This window comes from Drosophila grimshawi, unplaced genomic scaffold (genome assembly GCF_018153295.1).
Source record: "Drosophila grimshawi isolate 15287-2541.00 unplaced genomic scaffold, ASM1815329v1 contig_848, whole genome shotgun sequence".
NCBI classification, from domain to species: domain Eukaryota; kingdom Metazoa; phylum Arthropoda; class Insecta; order Diptera; family Drosophilidae; genus Drosophila; species Drosophila grimshawi.
Window position 1 is genome coordinate 20,654,360 of NW_025063692.1, and position 27,521 is coordinate 20,681,880.

General features: G+C 36.8%; 3 protein-coding genes across 5 annotated transcripts; 1 reads left to right on the forward strand and 2 right to left on the reverse strand.

Annotated features, from left to right (window-relative positions):
• Positions 1-24,810, forward strand: LOC6564948 (arginase-1). Its single transcript, XM_001991311.2, has 5 exons — positions 1-250; positions 739-942; positions 1,055-1,241; positions 22,969-23,068; positions 24,360-24,810. The coding sequence occupies exons 1-5, from the start codon at positions 46-48 to the stop codon at positions 24,726-24,728; spliced, it is 1,065 nt and encodes a 354-aa protein (XP_001991347.1). The 5' UTR covers positions 1-45; the 3' UTR covers positions 24,729-24,810.
• LOC6564949 (protein elav) lies at positions 11,160-19,906 on the reverse strand. Its single transcript, XM_001991312.3, has 3 exons — positions 19,660-19,906; positions 15,589-15,907; positions 11,160-13,664 (listed from the first exon to the last, which is right to left on the reverse strand). Coding segments are annotated over exons 2-3 (1,548 nt in total). The 5' UTR covers positions 15,590-15,907; positions 19,660-19,906; the 3' UTR covers positions 11,160-12,117.
• LOC6564947 (endoplasmic reticulum-Golgi intermediate compartment protein 2) lies at positions 24,811-27,123 on the reverse strand. Of its 3 annotated transcripts, none has more exons than XM_032738521.2 (4): positions 26,927-27,054; positions 26,671-26,842; positions 25,811-26,605; positions 24,963-25,534 (listed from the first exon to the last, which is right to left on the reverse strand). In XM_032738521.2, exons 2-4 carry the CDS (start codon positions 26,789-26,791, stop codon positions 25,146-25,148), a joined length of 1,305 nt encoding a protein of 434 aa, XP_032594412.1. In that variant the 5' UTR covers positions 26,792-26,842; positions 26,927-27,054; the 3' UTR covers positions 24,963-25,145. The 3 variants fall into 3 exon arrangements, with proteins under 3 accessions (XP_001991346.1, XP_032594412.1, XP_032594411.1); XM_032738520.2 differs by having other exon boundaries at positions 26,906-27,054; XM_001991310.2 differs by having other exon boundaries at positions 24,811-25,534; positions 26,671-27,123.
• Between the last annotated feature and the right edge of the window lie 398 nt (positions 27,124-27,521).

Sequence of the window (27,521 nt, forward strand, 5' to 3'; positions counted from 1 at the left end):
TGAAGAGCTGGGCAAACGAGACACAAAACATCGAGACCTGCGACCATGTGGTGGACAACGCGACGAATAGTAATCAAGTGCCTCCAGCACCAACGCTTTCTGAGCGCTGCGGCTGCGGCTGGGCCTGAGGCACAAACCCTGGGCATCATCGGTGTGCCCTTTGCCAAGGGGCAGGCAAAGCAGGGCGTTGAGCTGGCGCCCGATTTGCTGCGCCAGAATAAACTGCGTCAGGTGCTGCAAAACAGCGATGGTGAGCAAAATAAAATCACCCAATCAAAAATCAAAACTCAAGCCGACGATTACATATCTACCTTGCAGACCGGTGTCCACCCAACCACACATAAAAATTGTTATCAATTTAATACAATATAACATAACATTTGATTTCATCATAAATTTGAAAAAATCATTAGATTTTTCCTCTTTGATAGAAGCATTAAATGTTTCCATTGAGTTTGTTTTTCATACAAGAATTCATATATGTGGTATGATTTTTGAAATTTTGGCGAAATTATCCAAAAACATAAGACTAAGAGAGCAAACAGCCAACATGCTGATCAAGGATGTACATATATACTTAAAGGGACTCGGGTCAGCAATAATAACCTCTGCAATGGTAAAAAGAAATAATAATAACAGGCGAATAGATTTTTGTTTCGAGCTTGGATTTTTTTATTAGATATATGTATATGTTGAATACGTTACGCTTTTCGATTGACTTTTATCTATTTGTTGCAGAGCGCCTGGTGATAACGGACTATGGCAATCTGCCGTATGCCGTGGATGAGACACTGCTGCAGCAGCAGCGCCAACATTATTATCACATACGAAACTATGCGGATTTCATGGCCTGCAATCTGGCGTTAATTGGCCAGGTGCAGCTGATGCTGCAGCAGAATGCACAGTTCCTGGCCATTGGCGGTGATCATGCCATCGGCTTTGGTGGGTGGTAAAACGGCTTTGCCACACAGTATCCTTGACTTTGGTTTTTTTTTTTTTGGTTTTTTTTTTGGGATTTTGATTTGTGCTTGGGCTACGCTTGGGCTCGTGGCAGGCTCCGTGGCGGGTCATTTGCAGCACACGCCGAACCTGTCGCTGGTGTGGATCGATGCGCACGCGGACATCAATTTGCACAGTACCTCGCAGTCGGGCAATATACATGGCATGCCCGTTTCGTTCCTGCTGGAACCGCTGCGGCCAACCTGGCAGCACGCGTCGCTCGACAAGATCGCGCCCAATTGGTGAGTGCTGCGATTCTTCATCTGCATCTTCATCTTCATCTTCACCTTCATTACTTTTCATGTACTCTTGAGTTTTTCTTTATTAGTGTCATCGTTATCGTTATCGCTATCGTAATCGTTATCGTTATCGTTGTAACGTTGCTTAAATTTAAACACATACTTCTTGTTGTTGTTGTGGTTGTTGTTAAAAAACTTATAATCTACTTTTAGTGCTAATTTTCGGAGCTCTCTCTCTATTTTATCACAGTTCTCTTAACGTACAAAGTTTTTGATTTTTGTTTTCGATCTATAGATGTTGATTTGTTTGTTTCACATTTAACTTAATTCAGTTTTTTATTTTGCGTTGAGCTGCGTTGGGTCTCAGTCTTTGGTTTTATTTCTCATTTATCTTTTATTTGCCTCTTATGCTTGGCAACCTAATTTTTACATAACATTTTTTTTTGTTATTATTGTTTTTTTTTTTTTTTTTTTTTTTTGGCAGTTTCTGCTTAATGATTTCTTTTAGGAACCTAACCATACAAATATCTTATATACGAAAAAAAAGGCAATATTGAACGTGAATAAAATCAAAACACACTATGAGCAATGTCAAGTTAAAGAAAAACAATGATAAGAAATTTGTTTACCTCAAAATGAAATTGAAACAAAAAAAACAAAACAAAAATAAATAAAAATATGATTACATACATATGTATATAAATATCACTTTTTAATACTGTTTGGCATGTGCTTCATTAAAACTTAGCGTTAACTAAGAGAAACAAAATCAAATTGAATGCAAAATTAAATTTACGAAAATATTCGAACATAAATTCAAGTTAAGTCATTTGAACGTTTTGCGTTCTATTCAAGCTTCACAATTAATAAACTATATATATATACATATATAATAATATATATATATATATATATACTTATTTATATGTGAATTTTGGATTGGCAAAACCAACTACAAATGAACTCAATTCACAGCTCTGCAAACCCAATATTCTGGTCTTCACGCAAAAAAAAACAAAAACAAAACACAATGAATCGAGAAAAAAGTATCGAAATAAAAGTAAGAACCCACTACGTAAATCTTGATCTATTGGTTTAGTATAGATAGTATGGTGCATAATGGCTGGGAGGACGTGTTTTGGGTGATGGTGGGCGTATACTTGGCCCCCCAAACCGAGTCTATTTGGGCACACCGTTGAAACGGTGCTGGTGCTACAAAACAAATCAAATCAAATCGAAACCGAAACCGAAAACCGTAAATTTAAAAATTTCTAGCTTAAACTTAATATTAAGTCACTGGCATGTTTAGTTTCTTTTTTTTTTTTTTGTTTTTTTTTGTACATACATATAGATAATAAGTAAGTTATTACGAGTATATTTTATGTGGTTCATATAAAACTTAAAATTATTAGATCACAATAATCGATAATCCAAATCCAAAACCGATGAAAATATGATGCTAAAACGCAAAACATAAATTTTCTTCTTATTGTTTTTTTTTGTTTTTTTTTTTTTTATTTCTGTTCTTGCTAAGGATAAGCGTACGAGAGTCTGAGGCAGACAAACATTGAGACAGAGAGGGAGAAGGTGTGTTTTTATGGGAGAGAGAGAAACAAATAGAGTTACACTGAAAGAAATCATGATGTGTTGGTATTATATACAATACAAATACTGCACAGAATATACAAAAATACAACAAGAAATTCGAGATCATATTGAAATGTAACTAAAGACGAGAATTATTATTTTTAGCGATTCGCAAAATGATATATCGGTGTTTTTTTTTTTTTTTTTTTGGTGGTGGATAGTGCTTTATAGTTGTTTGCTCAGCGACATCTTGATATTGGTGGCTTGTCGTTTTGGAATCGGTATTGTGTGGCATGTACTAGACAAGTAGTGGTTTCGTTTTTATTTGGAGATCTTGATGCGTACGCTAACTCAAAATGACAACACAAAAAACATACAAACTACAACACTTTTCGGTTTGTCACACAATCCTCTCTTTCATTTGTATATGTGTCAAACCGAGGCGCGTTGAAAGCGGCAGAGGTTTACAACGAAAACAAAAATTGTTTAGCTTAATATTGGTTTTCTATACAATTGTATTTTCTTCTCTTCTCATACCCTTGCAACTGTTGTGTAAGTTAATAAATACTTTTAAGTACAGAATTGTTTTTTAACAATAATCAATTTAATTGAAAATTTCAAGAAAGTCGAGCAATTCGAACATTTATATCACATTGTTCCCGAATGGGAATATTAAATCAAGTTTGGAAAGGTTTGTGGCGATTTCAGAGATTTTTTAAGTGTGTTGAATTGTGCAAGGATATTTCAGATTCGGCATGCCGAAAATTCAAGATTTCTTTACTTTTAGGTTTAATTTTTTGTTCTTGGGTTGTGTAGGGGGAGTATTACTTTAAAGATGTTTTATTCAAAACTTATAAGAGTTATTCATATTTGGATTTGATTTTTGGTTTTTTTTTTTGCTGCGGAAACTGTAAATAAATCAAGGAAATTACAATATATAATCGTGTGTTTATAATACGAGTATGTATGCAATATGGCAATACATATGTATGTATGTATGTATGTATGTAAGTATGTATGCATGTATATGGGTCGTGGGTACATGTATGTATGTGCATATGTCTGTATGTATACGTATGTACATGGCACAGGGACAGAGAATACACGCACACACACATATGTACATACAGTACACTGGACAGGACTAAGGATATCTATATATAAATATATATATATATATATATTTATATACACATAGTTACATATATACATACATGTGTATTAGGCATATGTAAATAAGTATGTAATTACAATCAATATCGAATGAATCATATATAATTATACAGTCAGTAATTATTGTGTTATTCTTCTTTTTTGTTTGCAATTAATTAATTAACTAATTCAAGGTAAATATGTAAGTAATGTAAATGTTAAATGTCAAATTCAATTGAAAATCGAACAACAACACACGCCTGAAAATAAATCAAGAGAAAGAAACAAATTAGAAATATGCATTCGGCTCGGTTTTATCATTTTTTCGGTTGTTTTTCGCTTATGTTTTTTTTTTATGTAGTTAGCTACAATAGAAAAAAGAGTATAAAAAAACATTTTTTAAGTTAAAACTCATCATGGGCGATGTTTATTATTGAGGAAAATCAAATATTCAAATTTTTAACGCTGTACAGAGGAAAGCAAATCAAATTATATAGTATATTAGCCTCGTTAATGTTTTGGGTTATATAAGTAAGTAAGTATTAGCCGTGTTATCTCTCAGTTAGCCGCTTCTTCAACTTTCAACTTTCTTTGCTCTCTACTTACCGGAAATAAAATCTTATCAGATAAACAATAAAAATCTTGCGTCAGCTACAACAACAATGAACCAAAAGATGGGAGAGCAAAGAACGATTCGAAAATACAAGGAAATGAAAGAAAAATATATAAATGAAAACTACGATACGATTTTTTTGTTCCATAAGATCAATTTTAAATGCATATACTAGGCATTTACACTGAGAGAAATCAATTGTGAGCTTAAACAAGGGTCAACTTGCATGAGAATTCAATCTTAAGAAGTTTCGAGATTTTTTATGTTTTTTTTTTTCTTTTTTGTGGCTTACTTACACACTAAATCATAATGAACTCAAGTCGTATGTAAATACACTGCGCAAAAAAACATATACGCTTTTGTTTTATAAAAATTGTATAAACACGGAACACTTTGTTGGTATTTTGGAGACTGTAGCACAACAACTGAAACAATTTGGAGAAAAAGTGTGTGTGTGTGTGTGTGTGTGTGTGTGTGTGTGTGTGTGTGTGTATGTGTGTGTTTGGGTGTATGAGAGATAACACAAGTTACACTGTAAAAAAGAATCAACTTTCAATTATTACAAATCACAAATGTTAAACCAAAACGAACTGTAAAAAAATACTATATTCGAGTATCCTGAAAGAGCGTCGGGCGGTTGTACAACAAAGAGAGCGAGAGCGAGTGAAAGAGCGCAGAGTACAACTGAAGACAAAAAAAGAGAGCAAAAGAGAGAGAAAGAGAGAAAACATAAAATAACCAAGCATAAGAATTGGAAATGATGCAGCTGAGGCGGCTAGACAAAACTAGAGGCAGCACAGCAGTTGAAAGAGTAAAAAAGAGAGCACTCTAAATGAAAATAATGTAGAAAATGATGAAGAAGGCGAAAAAGAACGTAGAGGAAAGAAATGAAGTAACTGAAACACAACACAGAAATCAAGCTAAAAAAAACGGAAGAAACGAACTGATGGTGGGGAAAAAGAAAACTTGAACTGAAGGACAAACTGAACCAAGTTTTGTGTATTTGATATGCAAAGCAAGAAAAACTCATAATCATATATTTTGCAAATACATTTATAATATTAATTTTTGGTTTTTTTTTTTTTTTTGTTGCATTGTTTTCCATTTTTTGTTGAAATATCATTTGAAATGTTTGAATAAATATTATTAATTAATTGATATAAATATGTTAATAAAAAAATTAAATAGTTTCTTCATCAGTATCTTCGTAATCATAATCATTTTGCATGTATAATATTATACATTATATATATTTGTATATCTCGCGTATTGTGTATGTTATGCTGTTCTGGTTCGGTATTTAAAATTTTTGTTGTTTTATAGTTTGTTTATTTTTATTTTATTTTATTTTTTTTTTTTCATTTATGTTTTTGGTTAAAGTTTTAGGTTCGCCGTATTCTCTCGCAAGTATTTTGTGGTTGAACGAACATTTTTCTTGTTTCTGTTGTTGTATAAATAAGTATACATATATATATATATATATCTCTATATACATATATATATATATATATACACATAAATAATAAGCGCATATTACTATAGATTATATGTTAACTAAGCGTAAGACTAAAGCTAACTAATCATAATTTATAATCAATTCAATTAAAATCAAAGTATTCTCGTTTGCACACAAAACAAAATTGATAATATCGCATTTGGTAAAATTTGCAAGTTTTCTTCGTCCATTTTCGTTAAGTCCCGGTTCGTGGAATGTGCCAGAGAGAGAGAGACAGAGAGTGGTACATATATATATATACATATATGTATATATATGTGTGTGTGTGTGTGTGTGTGTGTGTGTTGTGTGTTTTGTTGACAGTAAAGAGAATTAACGAAATAAATTACAACTAAGTACGGCCGCGATTTTGACTAGGCACGCCTCCAAAATGAATACGTGTGTGTGTGTGTATGTATAGGAATGTTCCGAGCTTTTGAGATCATTAAGTTCCTGGCTTGACTAGCTTGCCATATATAAATATAAATATATATGCTCTTGGGGCTCAGACCACCATTTCTGTGGGTTGTGTTGCTCTGAGTATAGGACTGGATAGGGGGGGGACTGTGAGGCAGGGACACACATTGGACGTTTAAGAATGGGGTGGGCAAAGAGACAAATAGATAAAGTATAAAGTATGGAAAAGAAATAAACCGAAAAATAACATAGGTGACGCAAGAGAAACAAAAACAAAAAAATTAAAACAAAAACGATAAAATTATGCAAAAATTTATCAAGTGTTTTTATTGAAAAATTATTATTGTTGCTGCTGCTGCTTGTTCTTGGCGAATCAATCAAATTATAAAAATCATAAAATTAAACATAAATTTAATGAGTAATAAACATAATCATAAAAAAATCGAAAGAAATTCATCGAAAAGAAACAAAAATTATCTAAAAAAAAATAAACACACTTTGAATACACAAATTTCTCCCTTAACATCATATTAGATACGTATCTACATATAATATTCGCCGGCTACGAGCTGCGTGTATGTGTATATATATAAATGTGTGTAGGGTATACAAAAATTATAATTTAAAATCAAAAACAAATACATAAATGTTTAAAGTTAATCAAAAAAAAAAAATTGAAAGAAAAATAACTGAAGAAATCAAATTATAATTTTTTTTAATTTTTTAAAACTCCAAAGCAAGTATGGCTCTAAGAGATAGAGAGAGAGAGAGAGAGAGAGAGAGAGAGAGACAGAGAGTGAGTGTGTATGTGTATATTTGATAAAGAGAGCGGGAGATCTGGCAGTGCCACCGCTGCTGTTGTGAGTGTGTGTGTGTGTGTGTGGGTGGATGGGTGTGTTAAGTGTGTGAGATTGCGCTCATCTCTGTTGCAACAGTCGCACTGCGCTCTCTTTTGTATGCTTCGTTTAAATCAAAATATTTCGTTTTATCTTTGAATTTAAATTAATTATAAAATACAATAAATAATATTCATATTTTTCTTGTTTGTTTTTTGTTTTGTTTTTTTTTTTTTGTTTCTGTTGTTGTTTGCTTTGTTTTTCATTGTTTTCTCTTTTTTTTTGTTTTGCACTTAAAGTTTACGAAAAAAATTAAATATATTTCATAGTTACATATAAATATATATATCAAATTTGCTTAATGCGAAAATTACAGGAAAAAATAATTGTTATATTGTTGTTGTATATGTTAATATATTTAAGTTGCATAAACATAAATGATTCTTTCGCTTCAATTACTCATTGAGTTTCATTTACTTTTTTTTGTTTTCGTTTTTTTTTTTTACTTAAGGAAATTATAATTGTAATTTAGCTGAGATGCATGTTTTGTTATTGTTGTTGTTACTGCTGCTACTGCATTTAAAAACTATTGCACAGTATAAGAATTACATAATATTTATATAAAAAAAAAGGAAAATAATATAGTTTGAAAAATAAATTAAACAAAATCAAGTACATAATTTCACTTATTGAGTAAAGTTTTTTTTTCTTCATTTCATTGTTTCTTTTCTTTTTGTTTTTTTTTTTTGCTCTTTGTCAGCTATACGAATACATACATAAACATGTACATAAGCATAAACACAAATTTCAGTTGCATGCAAAAAGCAAAAAATTAAGCAAAAAAAAAAAATAATAAAAAATCGCTTTCTCTCTTTGCTTTTTGCGTATACGTTTTTCGTTCGCTCTCTTTCTATGAAGAAATTAGTACAGTTACGACGGGGCATACATATTATTATTACTAGGGGGGAAAAACTGCACCGCGACCTATTAGATCTATTGTGCCCCCTTCTGAGCTTATAGCTTTTCCATCAGCCCCAACTCCCGCACGAATACGAGGATCTTTGTTGGGTTGAGGTCTTCTATGTCTGCACTTCAAAACATGCGCCCCTAGAAGGCTGCTTCTTCTTCTAGCTAAGGCGACACACTCTGCCAGGATGTGTATCGAGGATTCCTCCTCTCTTTCACAAAACCTGCACAGGTCGCTACTATATATACCCAGTTTTGCCAGGTGACTCCTTAGTCTACAGTGTCCTGTCAATAGACCGGTGAGTATCCTAAGGGGGGCATACATAACTATAGAGAAACTAAATCTTTGGATATTTTGATATTATACAAAAAATGAGAAAGAATTATTAAATAAATTATAATTTCGCGTAGTTTCAATGTGCTTTTTGTGAGTGAATATAAAAAAAAAAAAAAAAAAAAAAAATTAAATTTGCAAGTTATTTTTTTAAGTTGGCGCGCTCAATTTTGCTATGCTTAAATTTTAGCTAGAATTTAAGTGCTTTTTTTTTGTTTTTTTTTTTTAATATTATTTATAGTATTGTTTGAAGGAGTTTCTAAGCTGGATCGCAACTTTGTATAGCTGATCAACATGAGTTGTTTTGGGATTTTCATTCTTTTCTTTGCTATATGGTAGTTTTTATGGTATGTTTTAATTAGAATATAGTTTATAAATTTGCATTATTCATACTGTATATTGAAAATATTTTTTTATTTTTGCCTACACTTGTTGACTCTTTTCAAGTTTTTTGTTTTTCTTTTTGTTTTTTTCTTTTTCATTTTTTTGTCGCGTTTGCCTCTTCTTCTTCATTATCTTCTTCCTTTTCTACTTCAGTTTGCTGACTAGATTTCTTGTTGCAAATTTTGTTCAAACAAAAAATTGTTATAAAAAAAAATTTATAATAATAATTATGAATATTGTTTATACATAAGCATTTTCCTTTGCACTTGTATAATTTTCATAACTTTTTTCATTTTGTTTTTGTTGCTTTTGCTAAGGATCTTTTTTTAAGGTATTCTTTTCGCATGTGTGTGTGTGTGTGTGTGTGTGTGTGTATGTGTTTGAACTTAAATAGTTGACATAAAGTAATTGTAACTAGATATATATATTGTACCTACTATAAAGAAAAATCATCATTGAAAGTAATATGAATATATATGTATATGTTGATTGGTTTTCGTACATAATAATAAAATCAGAAACATGTTAGATAAAGTATATAAGTATCTTTCATTTGATATACTATAAATAAATATGCATGGCTCTAATTAACTACGAGCGCTCTTCTTTTTTTTTTTTGAATATTTTCAAATGCAAAGAAACAAAGAAATCATACAAAACTTATAGATATATAAATATTTACCGAATCCAATAGAAAATTAAACTTTTTGAATATAATATTAATTCGCAAAATGAAGGCAAAAACCGAATGTGTTTTTTTTGTGTTAAATTGAAAAGAGTTTTAACTGATAAAGTAAAGAGTACAGATCATAATGTGTAGGGGAGATGGGGGGACAAGGGATCGGTAATGAAACGATTCAAGTTATTGGAAACAACAGTTTTTCAACCATTCAGCCTGTTACGGTACTGGTACTGGTGCCGGTACTGGTAGTGTACTGTACTTTAATGTACTGCACTGTTTTGTACTGTACCACAGTGTACCATTCTCTACCATATACTGTACTGAGCTTGATAATATGGTACACTACCACTACTGTACTCAGAAGTACTGCGGATGGTAGTGTACCATACCAGAGTGCAAAAGCTATCGTCTCAAACGGTACTCTTTCGTTAACTTGTTGTAATGTTTTTTTTTTTTTAGTTTTTCTTTGTCGCTTTTAACAAAAAGATCACTTACATAGCTAGAAAAACGCTTTGCTAATGCTGTCATTTTGGTTTTTTTTTTTATTTGTTTTTTTTTTTCAGTTGTCAAACTTTTCTGACATATAAAAAATGTTCCGGTCGTTCATCTTGTTCTGGTTTTAGTTAACTGAGTTTTTGTGCTACGCTTTTTTAAACGCTAAAAATGTTTGCAAATGGTTTTAACGCTGCTTACTTGCTGGCTTGAACTATACATTATATAAAGTACATAAGTTATATATATAGATATATGTATACATATATGTAATAATATATATACATATACATATATTTATATATATTATAGTATAATATTCACTAACAATTATTTACTTTAGTAAAACGTTTCAAATTTGCGCATAAATTATTGTATTACTTTCGCATTTTCATTCATTACTTGACTTTCCTTTATTTTATTTTTTTCTTTGTTGCTTTATGTTGCACACTTGTCCCAAAATTTCTAGCTGCTTACGTGAATCTATTTAAGAGTGTGAGTGTCAGTGTGTGTGTGTGTGTGCGAGTCGGAAGTTAGTTTTGTTTGAAATTTTCGCTTGGCTTTCGTTTCGTTTAATATATGTAAAAAACAAACACAAAACATTAAAATGTATATACATATATATATATATATATATATATATATATATACGGATGCATATATGTGTATGTATGTATTGTATATATATAATAATTATTAATTCCATACATTTTTTTTTGTTTTTGTTTCATTTTGTAATACTGTAGCAGCCTCCTTGTGTTTATATGCATTTTATGGGTTTCTTTTAAATACTTCTTTGTAAGCCTTGTCGAAATAAAAGAGAAGAAAAAAAAACAAACAGACTAAAACTAACGTCCGTGACTCAAAACTGAGGAAAAAAAAATATATATATATTTATATATATATATCGAAAATGTTTAAGCTTGTTTCTCTCACTTTTCGTTTGCTATGCTATTTTTCCTTATTTTTCTTTACTTTTTTTTTTTTTTTTTTGTTTTTGGTATTCGTTTTGTTGTAGAAAAATTGGAGTGTAATTAACAGCTTTGGGTTTTTGTTTATCATTTTGTTACTGGAAGATTTCTTTGCTGCTTACTTAGTTATAATTTTAAAAAATTGTTTTTCTTTTCGTTTTTGTTTTCTTTTTGCTAGGTTAATTTCTTTTAGTTAAATCTCATTATTTTTGTTTTGTAGATTTCTTTGTTTTTTATTGTTTTCTTTTCATTTTTTTTTTATTTATTTTATTTTTTTTTTTGCTTTGCTTGCGACTAATTTGACTGCGGCTGCAATTGGATTTTTGTCCCTGTCCGGGCGCCCAATAGGGACAGCCAGAAGTTTATCTTCTTTTCCATTTCTCGTGTCTACCAAATATATATATTGCACTCGACACACGTTTTTTATTTTTTTTTAAATATTTGTTTAGGTTAGTTTTGGTTTTTTGTATTTTTGCTTTTTGTTTTACTTAAATGCTAAGAAGAATTTTGCTATTGCAACGGCTGACATTTGTAGCCGCCGTTTTCTTTTCATTTATTTTGTTTTTTTGTTTTTCTTTTTCGTTGTTTAGACGCGTTTTGAAGCCAAAGGACACGCCACACAAAAAGGATGTCTTGTCTGGTTGCATGGTTTCATGACGTATGTGTCTCTCGGTGTGTATAGTGTGTGTAATGTGTGTGTGTGTGTGTGTGTGTGTGTGTTAAACACATACATTTTTGTTGCGCTTAGTTACCATTTAGTCCATGCATATTTATATATGTATATAAGTGAGTTGTGTGTGTGTGTGTGTTTGTGAGTGTGTGTATAAACTAGATAAGTGTGTGTGTTCCTTGGTGTTGTTGTATATTTTTTTTGGGGGAGCAATGGATGTTGTTGTTGTTTGTGGTGGGGGCAGGGGGAGGAGGTTGCGAGGGGCAGTGCGGGCAACACTTTACTTGGCCTTATTGGTCTTGAAGCTGACCTGCAGCACACGATTGCCCATAGTATAGCCATTGAGGGCACGTATGGCCATTGCTGCCTCATCATAATTGGTCATGGACACAAATCCATAGCCTTTGCACTGATTCGTTGTGGGATCCTTAACGATCTTCACCGATTGCACAGCGCCAAAGGGCCCAAACAATTGCCAGAGGGCCGCTTCTTCTGTTTCGGGCGCCAAATTATATATAAATATTGGATATGCCCCACCCGGTCCGCTGGCCAATGTTGTCGCTGCCGCCGCAGCAGCACCCAAACCATTTGGCAACATCACATCCAACATATCACCGGCCATCGGTGAGAAGCGTGCCAGTCCCTTATTAACTGGCGTATGCATTGCGCCGCCGATGCGTCGCACCAGCTGCGGATTGAGAAATGCGGGCAATTGCGGCTGGATGATCTTGCTGGTGCTGCCCGGTGTATTTGAGAATTTGACAACGATCGGATCGGTGCAGCTGCTGGGCGTTGTACCATTCAGTGCGATTATCGCTCGAGTCGCCTCCTCACGCTTATCGAATCGAATGAAGCCAACACCTTTGGTCTGTGTATCGTTGCCGGCATTTTGAAGAATGCGCGATGTGATGATCGCACCGAACGGCGCGAATATTGCCTCCAACTCCTGTTGGGTCATCGTCTTTGGCAGTCCAGACACATACAGATTGGCGCCCTTGATCGCATCCGATGAGGGTCGGGCAAACGATACCTTTATGGTCTTATTTTGCAAACGGAGACCGTTGAGCACATTGACCGCCTGTTCGGCATCCTGGGGTCGCACATAGTTGACAAAGCCATAGCCAAGACTTTGACCCTTGCTGGGCGCTTGCGGATTCAATGGATCAATGTAGACCTGCGACTTATCGCGTATCAATTTAACCGACTCAATTTCTCCAACGCTGCTGAATAGCGAACGAATCTCATCCTCTGTCATCGTTTGTGGCAAATAGTTGACTATTAGATTTGTGCGAGTCTCTGTGCTGCCATTGCTGCCGTTTTGGGCGCCGCCCGTGTTGCCATTTGTGTTTGCCTGCTGGACTTGCTGTTGCACTTGCTGTTGCACCTGCTGTTGCACCTGCGCTTGCTGCTGCTGTTGCACCACTTGCTGCTGCTGTTGTTGCTGCTGCTGCTGCTGTTGCACGGCGACAACTGCTTGCTGTACTTGCTGCTGCTGTTGCACCACTTGCTGCTGCTGTTGTTGTTGCTGCTGTTGCACAACCGCTTGCTGTACGACCGCCTGCTGTTGCTGTTGCAATTGTTGTGTGACAGCCGCTGCGGCAGCAGCAACCGCTTGCTGTGTCTGCTGCTGCTGCACTTGCAATATCGCCTGCTGTACCTGTTGCTGCTGCTGCTGCAGCTGGGCGGCGGCGGCAACAGCCGCTGCACTCTGCACGGGCGCCGCCGCAGCATTTGTGGCAGCAACCGCTGCAGCCGCTGCCGCATTTTGCATTAGTTGCGCTTGTGTATCAACGCCAGTGGCGCCCGTATTTGCCATCATAAAGTCCACTTTGATGGTTGTTGTTAAGTTGTTGTTGTTGAATTGTTTCAAGTTGTTCAGAAGGAGGCCAACGCAGGCGCAGCACATGAAATATAATAAAGATTTGATGTCAAGATTAAACCATTTGCTAGATGTGTTAGTAACATTCTTGGTCCATTTCAAATGGTTACTTTTTGTGTGTTAGTTTCAATTAAATCTACCCTCCATATATATATACATATATATATATATACTCATAAAGAAAGACATCCCACATCCCATATATATATATATATATATATATTCTGCTCATATATCGTACTGAACAACAAACTAAAAATTGTTGATTATTGACAAAACTAGGTTTATGTATTTTTTTGGAAACAAAATTATCAACAATTTTGAGTATTTAGTATTTCTTGAATTATTATTTTTATTAATTTTTTTTGCATAACTGTTTTGTGTGGCTAAGATCCAACGTATTTAACATTTTTAACATACATTTTTAATTTATTTAATTAATTTTAAAATGAATATTTAAACAGCAATCCTTTCTTGATTCTAGTCAGGTTTCCTTTGGTCAGTGGTTAGTTAACGGTTAGTCGAAGCTTTTGCCCATTTTAACGAGCAACTTTCGTTCAAAACTTACTTTTTTCCTTTGCACGCACACACACACACAGACAAGACGAGAGAGTAAGAATAGGAGAGAGATGTGATTGGAATTGGAACTTAGAATTACAGACACAGACAAAAACCACTCAGCAAACACACACACTGTGACACACACACACACACAACACACCTAGAACTGCGTGTAGGCGTACGTAGAGAGAGCGAGAGCGTGAGCGAGAGAGAGCGTTTGTATTGTGGTGAAGATGGAGAGATTGCTTGTACGATGAGCTTTTCTTTTTCTTTTATTTGTATTTTTATTTATTTTTTTTTTGAATATGTCGTTGCCGCTGCGAGACCCGCTACGTCGCAAGCACGCGATGCTACTGAGCGCAGGTCCTTGCAATGCTTTCGTGCTATGCTGGCGTTAACATCACTCTCACTCTCTCTCCTCTCTCTTTCTCTGTCTCTTTCGCCTGTTCCCTGCTCCTGCCCTGTCGTTAACATGACTGTTGTTGTAGTTGTCGTTGGATATTGTAACAAAGCACGCGTTCCCGGCCAAACCCAGTTATGTAATACATACACACAAACACACACACATACATACACGCACAGAGCGACAGGCAACGAACTCTGCCTGCATCAGCAGCAGGACATACCCCTTGTGAAAGAAAAGAAAAAAAAGCCGAAAAGCAAAAAATGTTGAAAACTAAAAATGAGCATCCCCCATGTTCGTTGAAGCGCGGAGCAGGAGCAACGCTAGCCACCCGCCCAACCAGACGAGAGTAGCAACCCTTAAGCGCAAAAAAAAAAACAAGTTGTAATAATTCTTTTGCAAAAATACAATACAATACGAAAGCTTGGCACTGCTAAGGGTTAAATCAAGCGGCGCAAACAATGCCACCCCCTTTTGGCTTTGAAAACAACAGACTAAACTGTGCATCATGCATGTGCGTTTTTGAACAGTCTGGCAACACTGCCGCTGCTGCAAGATCTGTGAACTTGCACTCTGGGTGGATGTTGTTCGCTGTTAACTGCTAAATGTTAACCGTTGGCTGCGTCACTTTGGCACGACACACGCGAGTCAAAAGGTCAAACGAAAACTAACATACACACACGCACACACACAAAAATAATTGTGTATATACATACACACATTCGCACGCCCACACGCCGAAAAAGCGGAGCGGGTCTCTCTCTAAATTTCGTTAACAGCCGAGATTAGAACATGGCTGGAAGAGACGCTCTCCTTCATCCTTTTCACTACACAAACACATACACACACAAACACACAGTTACAGATATGTATATATTTGGCTATATATGTATTTATTAAATACTCACTTGGTTCTGTTAAAAAGTTGCTGTTGTATGTTGTTTGCCAAACAAATTGATTTGAATTTGATTTGATGTCCGTTAAACACGCGCGCGCGCTCCTCACGCCGCTAATCCTTTTCTTTCCTTTGCTTTCGTCTCCCTTCCTTTCCTCTTGTTCTCTTGTTCACTTCTTATGTACTCAACCTGGGCAATGTGGGTTTGCCTCAATTTATTGCAGTAGATGTTCCTTTTTGAGTTCCGTTTTGTTGTTTGGCTAAATAATTGCGGCTAGTTTGGATATAATAAACAATCGCCGACGTTGTATCGTCGTCTTCGTCTTCCTCGTCTATTGTTGTTGTTGTATGAAAGAGAATTTGGATAAAAACAAAAACAAAAAAAGCGGTAAATTTGTCTGCTCGTCTGTGGCTTTGGGCGTTGCTGTTATCGTGTTTATCGATCATATCGATTTTTCCCAAATCCCGAGCTATCTATCACTACGAGCACATTTACAGCAACAACAGCAGCAACGCATCAATTTTAGCAAATCTATGTATATATATACATATGTATATGTATATGTATATGTATACATATATATGTATATGCTTAAGTGTGTATTTCCATATGCACATTTAATGTGTGCATTCATATTTTATTATTTAAAACAAAACGACGATTGTTACACAATTTCTGACATTGTATGTGTTGCTTCTGCTGTTATTGTTGTTGTAATTTTGCTTTTGTTTTTATTGTGTATTTGTTCAATAATACTGATTATTATAACAGTATCTCTCAGTTTTTGCTGCTGCGTCTCCTCTGACACTGTGCTAATTTACGACGAACGCTATTCGGATGAGACAGAGCGAGAGAGAGAGAGGGAGAACGGAAAGAGCGACCCACCGACCGCCCTCACCACTCGCTCTCTCGCTCTTGCTCCCTTTCTACATAGAATGTCTGTATTTTGTTGTTGTTTATATGCAAACACACACACACGCATGCATACATACATATGTATGTTTTTAACTAGCGCGCATATATTTGACCACATGCACATATACACATACAGTGTCTCACAGCTCAAAAGACCCAGTGTCTAGCAAAAAATGTAATTGCTTGCCATAAACTAATTATCCAATATTTTTCAAAAATTCCAAAGACCGATGGCAGGTAGATATATTAACCACCTAAATGACTATATGACCCCCATAAACTGGGGTTTCCCCACTTGCTAGGTCGGATTATATAAAAAAAGTACCTTAATTTATGGTCACATAGAATTTGGACCAGGCGCGTTATGGACACCTGGGTGCCATAAAACCCGGATTTTTTACATCAGGTTGATTATTTTCGGAATAAATAGACCAATCCTTCGTAGTCAGTTTAGTTATATCCTGCATCTCGGGTGCCACCAGCCAACAAGGACTATGGACAAACAGACTACCATTGAGCAACGGAATCTCATCCTGGAACAATTCAAGATTGGATATTCACATCGCCAAATAGCTAAAATGGTTAATCTAAGCACCACAACTGTATTCAACATCATTCGGCGCTTCGTCGACGAAAATCGGATACAGAACAAGGGCAGAATGGCACCAACCAAGATTTTCACCGAACAGGAGGAGCGGAAGATCATCAGGAAAATAAGGGAAAATCCCAAGCTATCGGCTCCAAAATTGATTCAACAGGTGCAGGATGAAATGGGGAAATGGTTCTGCACAACCATGACTTTAATTCCCGTGTATCACGGAAGAAGCCCTTTATAAGCGCAAAAAATAAAGAGACTAGGATGACATTCGTCAAAACCCACTTGGACAAGGATTTGGAGTTCTGGAACACATTCATATTTGAAGATGAGCCCAAATTCAAAATTTTTGGCTCAGACGGACGGAATTATGTGTGGCGACAGTCCAATACTGAGTCGAATCCGAAACACCTAAAGGCAACAGTGAAGCACGGCGGAGGTAGTGTCATGGTATGGGTATCTATCTCGGAAGCCGGCGTCGGAAATTTGGTGTTTGGCCCAGTCTCCAGATTTAAATGTTATTTAAAATTTGTGGGCTCTGCTGGAAAATAACATCAGGAATCACAGATCCGATCTCAAGAATGCTCTGTTGGAGGAGTGGAGCAAAATCAGTCCAGAAACGACCCGGAAGCTGATATCTTCCATGAATAATAGGTTAGGGGAAGTTATTAGGGCTAAAGGATATCATACTAAGTATTAACATCCTTATTTAAGTTTTTATACGCCAAATATGTTACTTTTCTAAGACTGGGCCAAATGAGCTTTGACATGTATTTGAACATGTTTTCAGTTTTTGACTAATTTTAATTAATTAATTAATATTTTAATAAAAACTAGTTAATTTTTCAAACGTGATATAACATGAAACAAATTGGCATTTAAACATTTTGCGATCGTTCCTTTGTTTAAACCTTATAGCACTTTAAATTTTTTGCTAGACACTGGGTCTTTTGAGCTGTGAGACACTGTACATGTTTGCTCACACACATACGCACTTAGTATCTATGTTGTTTTTTTGTGTTGCTAGACATCGCGCTTATTAAATTAAAACACGCGCTGTTTCAGTTATTGTTTCTGTGCTGTATGTTGTTGTTCTTGCTTAATTTGAAAACAACAAAATACGAAAAAAAAATTAATATTGAATTGTTCACTGCTGCTGGCGCGTTTGTTATTACTCTCTTTTTCCTGTGCTGTGTTGAATTGTTCTAATTTGTATTTCCGCGCAACTCTCTCTGCTCTTCGCACAACTTTTTTGTTTAGCTCAGGCTCAGTGTTGCTGTGGTAACCAAACACTACGCTCTAGCCAACAATACGAATACTAATTTACTTTTAGGCAACAAACAAATTCAACTACAGTTAAAGTTTTCTTTTATTAGTTTATACAAATAAATGTATTTTTTTTAGTTTATTTATCGCAGCCGGCTTTTTTGTTTTAGTTCTTCCATTGCAGTCAAATCAAGTGTGTTTCTACTACTATTTCGTTGCTATTGTTGTTGTTGTCGGCGGCGTACAATGCTCCTTCTCCTGCACATAAAATCAATATGCTTGCTGCGCCGTTTCTGTCGCTCACACACACACACACACAGCGCTCATTTTACAGATACACATCACAGAGAGTCGACTGAGCGACAACATTTTGCAGTAGATTTTAACGCACAGCTATTAATACTACTACTACAACTACTACTATTTTGCGTCGTTTTGCCCAGCACTGACTGGCAGCCCTCCCCTTCCAGGCACCGATCATCGTTCGCCTCTCTTCTGAGTTTGTTGAACTGTTTGTAGTCTTTACGTCTTTCTACGTTTTTTTTTTTGTTATACCCATTGCATATTGTAATTTTGCGTTTTAGCATACATGATCAAATTGTTTCACACAAACACACAGGTACCAACTCGAAAGCAAAAACAAAAAAAATATACATCCATACATATGTGTATGTAAATGCATGCATGTCTGTATATATGTATGTATGTAATTGCACAATTATGCAGCGCGTAGCAAACGTTTGGCAATTTCCGTAGAATTTTTTTTTGTTTTTTTCGTTACTCTTACGTTTGGTTGCGGCTGCTACTGTTGTTGATATTTGTTGTTTTATTATTTTATTTTGTATTTTTTGATTTTGTTTTGGTTGTTCCTGCACTTTACGTAGTTTTCTATGGCAATGCTTGTATTTTTGTGTATTTTCAACAATTGTAAACGGTTGTGGTCGTTAGTACTTTTTCGACAAAAAAAAATAAAAAATCAATTGCAAAACTGAACTGGGCACACGAGAGCTGAGGCAGCGCACACGAGCGTTCAAACGTACTGCGGCGTACAACGTCTAGCGTGGAAATAAAATGCCGCGAACGCAAACGCAAACACAAACCTTGCTACCCTCGTCGACATACGTCGTCTCTATTTCTGCATGTGTGTGTGTGTGTGTGTGTGTGCATGTGTGTGTGTATGTGCAAACGCGATCGTTATGTGTGCGTATGTATGTAATTTTAACAGTCAGATTTGGGAGAGCGTCAGTGCGAGCATGGGAGAATGATCGTTTTGTTGATATTTTTCCTACATTGCTTGCGTTTCTCACTCTCTTTTTCTCTCTCTCAATGCGTTTTTTCAGGTACTCCACTCCGTCTTCGTTAACTTGGGTGCCCATTGATGGTGGGTGATTTGTTTTATCGGGAGTCAAATCGATCAGATCGTTCGTTGAGTGTACAAAATTTCAATTCTGAACGAAAACTTAATTAACAATTCAAATTTGAGCGCCATAAAATTGCATGATTTGCTTAAAAAACTAGCTGCGATCTGTACGTTTGCAAGTCTGCAAATCAAAATGGCTGATCTCTGTATTATGAAGCTGTCATGTTAACAGCAAGCAAAAGAGTCTTGCATGACACAGTTAATAAAAGTGTGGCCAGAAAAATGGAAGCGTCATCGCTAATAGAGAATGGCAAAATTTCGTTTCTAATTTGAAATTTGAAATTGTGCAAAAGCTGCAAACATTTTGTAGTGTTTGTGTGTGTTTTTTGTATTAGATGAGATGAGGTCGACAACCGTTTTATGAAGCTCTTTGTATGCTGGAGCTTGCTCTCGCTCTCGCTTGCTTTCTCTTTACATGCACATTATCCTTGAAGGGCTGTTCGCTTGACTTGTGTGCGTGTGTGTGTGGTGTGTGTGTGTGTGTGCGTGTGCAGAGCCACCACCAACGCCGGGGTGGTTTCTGTACAGCATACACCCCCCATTTGCGCCTATCTGGCGACTCTTATAGAGGGTTTTTTTTTTGGCATGCGTGCGTGTGCTTAATTGCGCTCGTATTCAGCATGTGTGCGTGTGTGTGTGTGTGTGTATGCGTGTCATGTGTATGCTTCCTGTTGTTCTGCTGCCCACCGGTTTCATGTGCTGATTTTTATGTTTCAAGAACATTACAAGTATGCCGACGGCGTCGCCGCCTGTCTGTTCCAATTTACACAGAGTGAACACATTGTTATTGCTGCTGCTGTTGTTGTTGCTGTTGCTACTTGCAAAAACCGAAAAAGTAACTCAACTTTTTTTTTTTTGACTGGGGTGGTTCTTGGACTTTTTGATGAGATTTGGGTTGCCAGACCGGTGAGTCTAAGCCCAAAAGGGTGGGTGGGGTGGGGGGAGGGTAATGGCCAGACGAGACAGATCGGCGACGCGCAAGTGTTTGAGAGTTGCTACATATCCTTCGCACGATAAGAATAATTTATGCAACTATACACACACACACACATGCATACATACGTACATCAATATAATAAAGTCGAGCAAGAAAAGCTAGTTTTTTAAGGGAGCTGAAAATGATGCAATGAAAAGTGAATCAAAACTTTTTTATTTTTTTATTTATTTCTAGCTTTTGTCGCTTGTAAAATGCTCTTTTATTCATAAGAAATAATATTTACTTTTATTTTATTTATTGATTTATTTAATGTCAACTAAAGTAAAAAATTTGATTAAACTAAATTAAAACTCCTATTGAAATTAAAAGAATAAGAAAGAAATATAGATATATATAGCTTATCTGCAAACAGTCAAATAACTTGTTATCTAATATTTAATATCGCTTATCAAATAGCAATAAGTAAAGCAGAAGAAGAAGAAGAAGAACTTTCCAAAGCGCGCCATTTTCTATAACATTTTCTGAAAAGCAGCAGAGGAAAAAAAGACGAAATTGGCAACACTGTCTGCCACTTAGGGAAAAGCGTTGCCAGCTAAAATGGGGGCTGGCGATTAGCTCATCACACAGAGAGACAGACACACACACACATACACACATGTGTGTAAATGTGAATGTGTTTGTGCACATATATATTTATAGCGATAAGTATTTGTGATAATAATTAATTTGCGGCAACTTCTGTTTTTGCTGACGCATGCTCCTCAGCTATGTATAAATTGGGTGTGCAAGTTGTCTATCTAACTAACGGCTCACGTGCTCGGCCCGCTCTCTCATTCTCTCTCTCTCTCTCATTCGTTCTCTCGCTCGCTCTCATTCTTTCTCTCTCTCACGCTTTCTCTCTTGTTTCGCCACGCGGTATGCAACACATTTGACAAATTTCAAAATGGGCAACGGCTTTGGGAAAAGGGCTCGGTACACGGGAGCATGTCTAATCCTTTTGGATTTGGTGAAAATAAAACAGAAGAACAACAACAGGAACAACAACAACAGCCGCAGGATTAAAAAAGCAAGGATGACAAAAACAAAACCCAGCATTTTATTTATGTATTTTTTTTTTATGTTGTTCGGCTTTTCACCCTTAACCGATTTTTGTATTTACGAATAAACAAGAAACAGCAACACCAACAACAGCAATTGTATCAGCCAGGCTGGAAACGGCAGCAGGATCAGAACTGGTGATTCATTCAACCCCCAACGAACCGCGATGCCAGAGTTTTCCTTTTGGGGCGACACTCTGCGTTTACATATTATATATATATACGAGTATATATATATATATATATATATATATACTTAATGACCCTTGCACGTATCGCTGCACAGCCCTGCGATCGACAGATGCACTTTTTACCCCAATCCTAATAATAATAATAATCACACAAATTACCATAAGACACCGAGCGGAGAAAGAGAAAGAGAGAGAGAGAGAGAGTTTTTCGCTCTGAGATCGCTGAGGGTGAGAGTTTCAGTGAGAGGGACTAAAGCAGAGGGAAGCAGGATATGCTGCCTTGCCATCCAAATTGTGGCATGTGTTTCCGTTGTTGCCGCTTTATGTTTTTCTCTTACAAATGCCACAGTTCAGTGCTCAATGTCGAGCCCTTGCCACACCTGGCCTACTAATCAGCATCTGACTGCTATTCCAGATCCTTGAATTCTATGCTCACATTTAAGTCTTTCAAATATACAATAAATAACCGGAAAACCTCAAAAGCTATACTAGAAACATTGCCTTAACTTAACTTTTTAGTATTTTTGTCTTATTGCGTTATTTCTGGGGTTTCCCATTTGTTTTACTTTTCATATTTTAATAGTTATATGCATTTTTCAAATGGATATATAAATGTGAATTCTTTCTTGATTTTAGTCTGGCTTACTAGTTTGTTGTACTAAAAACGATTCTTCAACTTAATTTTTGAGTATTATTGAGATTTTTCTGGGTTTTCCCAGTGCATGGAAAATTGTACTTTTTACATTTATTTTTATTACATTTATTTTATTTAATTTAACAATTAAGTGAATAGTACACAAATATTAATATAAATTATAAATATAAATATATAATTATATATTAGAAAAAGGCATCGCTTCACAGCTGTTGTGGCTAATTCTCTAATTACTAAATTATTTCTCACACGCTAAATGACTCTATTCGTTTTATTTTTTATTTTATTTTTTGTCTATTTTTGTGACTCATTTCAGTTTGCCAAAGGATCAATTGGTTTACATTGGCTTGCGGGACATTGACCCCTACGAGGCGTTCATATTGAATAAGTTTGGAATACGCCACTATGCCATGGATGTAAGTAGGAAATAGGTATAAACACATATATTCATATACATATATATACATATACATATGCTCATGTGTTCTTTTGTGGCTGCTGTTGTAAAAATTGTAAAATTCCGGTTTTGCAGCAGGATCAAATAACGATCGTGCGTGACAGCCTCAACAGAATTACAATAGTTCAATGTGTGTGTGACTCTGTGTATGTGTGTGTGTGTGTGTGTGTCTGTTGTAAGTGTAAGCTTGGCATTTATAGGGGTTGTCAGGCGAGAGAGAGAGTGAGAGAAATTGAATCTAGTTGCACCCTTCTGCAGCCAAAGGCAAAGTTACAGAATACTCCCTAGCAGCAACATTCGGCGACCCAATCCTCCCTCCATTCCAGCATATATCCATATCCATGTATCCCTCCCAGGCAGCCAGACAGCCTTGTTACATTTAGCGCCTGCAACATCCGATCGCGCAGGGTGGGTTGCTTGCTTGCCACGCATGCAACGCTTGCAACGTGCTTGGCCACATCCGGCTGTGCCTGGTTGTTGCCCAGCTATTATTTATGGCTCGTGCAAAATCGACATCTGTTGAAAAATGGTTTAATGGTCTTACGGAGCTGCAAAATTTATTATAGCTCATTAGTTCGATCCCAATATGCGCGGCGCGCAAATCGTTTGTTGTCGTCGTCATCGTCATCGTCGTCGTTGTCAGCTGTACTTTACTTCTATTTTTTTGGTTGCTTTCTTTCTATTTAAATAATGCGATTAATGGCCGCCATTTGTATTTTTGTCCAGGCGCCATATTCCGTTTCCTTATCAGATGTCCGACGAAGTCCACCAATCGCGGCTTAGACACTCTGCTAAGCTTTTGGTACCGTTACAGCCGCTGCGTGGCTTTTGTGTGGGTTAGCGAGGGGTACTCAAACTTTTTGCCAACAAATAAATAGATTGCATTAAAGAACCAATTTCACTTTTTCTTAGCTTAGAAAAATTCTAGCACTTTAAAATTACTCTTTTTCACTCGCAGCTTTAACATATATCGCAGATATCTTATCTAAAGCCAATAATTGTTATTGGACCAAAAGTAAAGTTTTGCCAGAAGATGCACGTCTTTTGGGTGGGTTAGCTTTTCGAGGGGTACTCAAACTTTTTGCCAAAAAATATGTCATTTAAGAACCAATTTCCAAGTTAGTCTTCTACAAGTTTACAAATAAATCCATCATTTTCGATTATCAAATATCAGTTCAGATATATTACCTGAAGTTCAAAAAGCAAAGTTTTCCAGTTTAACATTTTTTATTGGCTTGGCTTTTTCACAGTCTATCGATCGTGTGGGCGTGCCCAAGATCATTGAGATGACGCTGGATGCACTGAATCCGCAGAACAAGATCCATGTGAGTTTCGATATCGATGCCCTGGACAGCAATGTGGCGCCGAGTACGGGCACTGCGGTCCGCGGTGGCTTAACCTTGAGAGAGGGCATCAGCATTGTGGAGGCGCTGCGCGACACGAAACGTGTGCAGGGCATGGATCTGGTCGAGATCAATCCGAAGCTGGGCAGCGAACATGATGTGCGCACCACCGTTGAATCCGGCCTGGAAATACTCAAGAGCATGTTCGGCTATAGACGATCCGGTGCGCGTATCTACAGCAATCTGGATACGGGCATACTGGGACACGAGCACTAATCGATATATTATCTATATAGTATATATATATTGTGCATTGCAGAATTCGAAAAGTCCAATTAAAATATTACTTTTAATTTAACATTTTTCTTTCTTTTTCTTTTTTAAATATATTTTACACTAATAGTTGCAGCATCTTTTTTCTTTCCTTTTTGAACTTTAAGCAATTCTTGGAGGATTAGAAATTAACTCGTTCTAGTCTGTGAGCGAATATATATGTATATCTATAGCGTATATATATTTATATCATTTATGTGAATTTATGTACAGTTTTGTTTTGTTTTTGGCTTAGTGTAAATTATGTTTAAGCAGCGATTGCATTTTGCGGCGTAATAATATTAAAAATAGATTTTGGATTTGATTTTAAAGGAGATTACGTTTGACGCTAAATGGCCACTTCTGGCCCAGGGTCCAACGCTACATGTCAGACTTGGGAGCAGCCGTCGGCAGATATGCCGATATGTCCACGTTGGCCATCAGATTGGCGGCATTCAGCAGTTCGTTGACTGGCATCGTTGGCGCCATCGCTGGACTCCTGGCTACGCTGATTCCTGTTGGAGGCGCCGTCGCAGCCTGTGGCAGCCGCTGGTAAAGCTGCGGCGCAAAGGTGTTCAGCAGGCGACGTTGCAAGCCCAAAAGCAGCGCATTTACAGCGCCCGAAATTACAATGATGCCCGATATAATCGAGCAGAGCCGTATGACAAAGGTGAGGAAATAGTCACGATCGTGACTAATGACTACCTTCAAGGCGGACCAATCGTACTTGAAATATATGCCCGGAGAACCATACGAGTTGCGCTCGGAGTCTGTAAGTGATTCGGGACAAGAGATTCGATTAGATTCACAATTAAGAATAATAATTTGTTAGCTTGAAGATTGAGAATTTGAATTAAGAATGTGTGTTTCTAATTTTCCAATCCTGACTTATTTCTAGACTTGGTATATGTGTGCTAAAAGATATATTAGTTTCATCAAGATAGTTTTTAAAACTAAGAGACTAGTTTCTATAAAAACAGACAGATTATCCGGATTAAGAATCGATATACGAACATGCCACATGCAACTTTTTATTTGTTACTTGCCCAGTTTGCGAACGTTCTCGGTGACGGCGTATTGGAATGTGCTGACAGTGCTAAACGTTTGCTGAATCTCCGTGGGCACCACCTTTATGAAATACTGCACTGTGGTGGCCTCCTCGGTGATGGTGGTCTCATCGCCCTCCAGCGGCTGGACGATGCGTCGCGAGTACTGGCCAAAGCTGAGGCGATTGATGCGATGCGTAAAGTTGGCGGGCATGCGCCGGAACTCGATCATCCAGTGATCATCGAACATGCCAACCACCGGCTGTGCCCCGCCCACCAAATGCAGCACACCGGCCACCTTGTTGATGCCCAGGGTGCCGTGCAGTCGACACGCATCATATTTCGCCTCAAATTGTGGATGTTGCTGCAACTGCTGCAATGGACCCGGTGCCGGTTGTGCAGGAACTGAATGTGCTTCGCTCTCCTTGGGCTGTGTGCGTTCGCGCAAAATGTCCTTGAATAGTATGTTCGCAACAGAGTGATATTCCTCGCGCAAATAGTGATTGGTCATTTGCATGGACTGAAAGTGACGGCGATCAGCATCCGCCATTTGCCACCAGACACCTTCGCGCTGCAACGAGCCATACGCAAAGACATCCTGCTGTGTCTCATCCATGAGATCGACGCCGGAGAGCGAGGCGCATGGCATCGCCACGGTGATATCGACATGCATCTGCACCTGCTCATCCAGCGACATATCCGGCTCAAACTGATAAATAATGTTCGTTTCGCTCCAATAATAGCGCAGTTCCGTATAAACCAAATAGACGATGAGCAGCCGACTTAGCAGCGAGACTGTAAAACACATCGTTAGACATTAAGGACATGAGAGGAGCATGAAGAGAGCGAGAGATACTTACGTGTACCGCCAATCTCTGTGGTCTCTGTGTACTTCTCAGGCACTTTCTTAAAGGCATCCAGATTCTTGGCGAACTCGAGCAAATTGCTCTTGTCGCCCCGATAGCGTAGCGTGGCAGTCATCTCTCTCCCCAATTATATTGTCTGTCAATTAAAATATTCTCAGTGTGCGGCCTATTATAATTGAAACTAGTTAGTCATATCAAGTTCGGAATGGGAATGGGAATTCACGACAACATTATATTCATTGCCACGTACTCCTCCCACGTGGCTGGGTTAGTTGCGTGCACCCAGCCAAATAACGTTCACACTTCAGCCTAATTACGGCTAATGCGCAGTTGAAGCAATGTTAATTGATCGCAATCGTGTACAGAGTAATGCACTTTTCGTTTATAATAGTTGGACTAAGCAAATATAAATAATTGCCGTTGCCGGCTCGATTGTTGATATTGTGTGCCGATATATATCGATTGTCTGTATCGTTGACTCATTATTATGCCAACTGTAATCGGTGCTGCTGGCGTTGCCAACTGCACTGCTTACACTGCGTTTATTGTAAAATATTTGTGTTCATATTCTTTTTGATAATTTTTCTATAATTTAATTTTATTATTGAGGCACCATGATGTTTTAGAAATATTAGAATTCGTTCGCAATAGCTGAAATGAAATTGCCTGTAAAGTTTTGGCGCCACAACGCCATCGCTGTGAGTTGGTAGCACCAACGGCGATGCTATACATAGCATCAAATCGATAACAGTAAATAACATTTGTTGATCAGCAAGCAGCTCCAGGTAGATCCGCAATAATTATATAATTAATCAAATACAATTTAATCCAAATTTCAATGATAA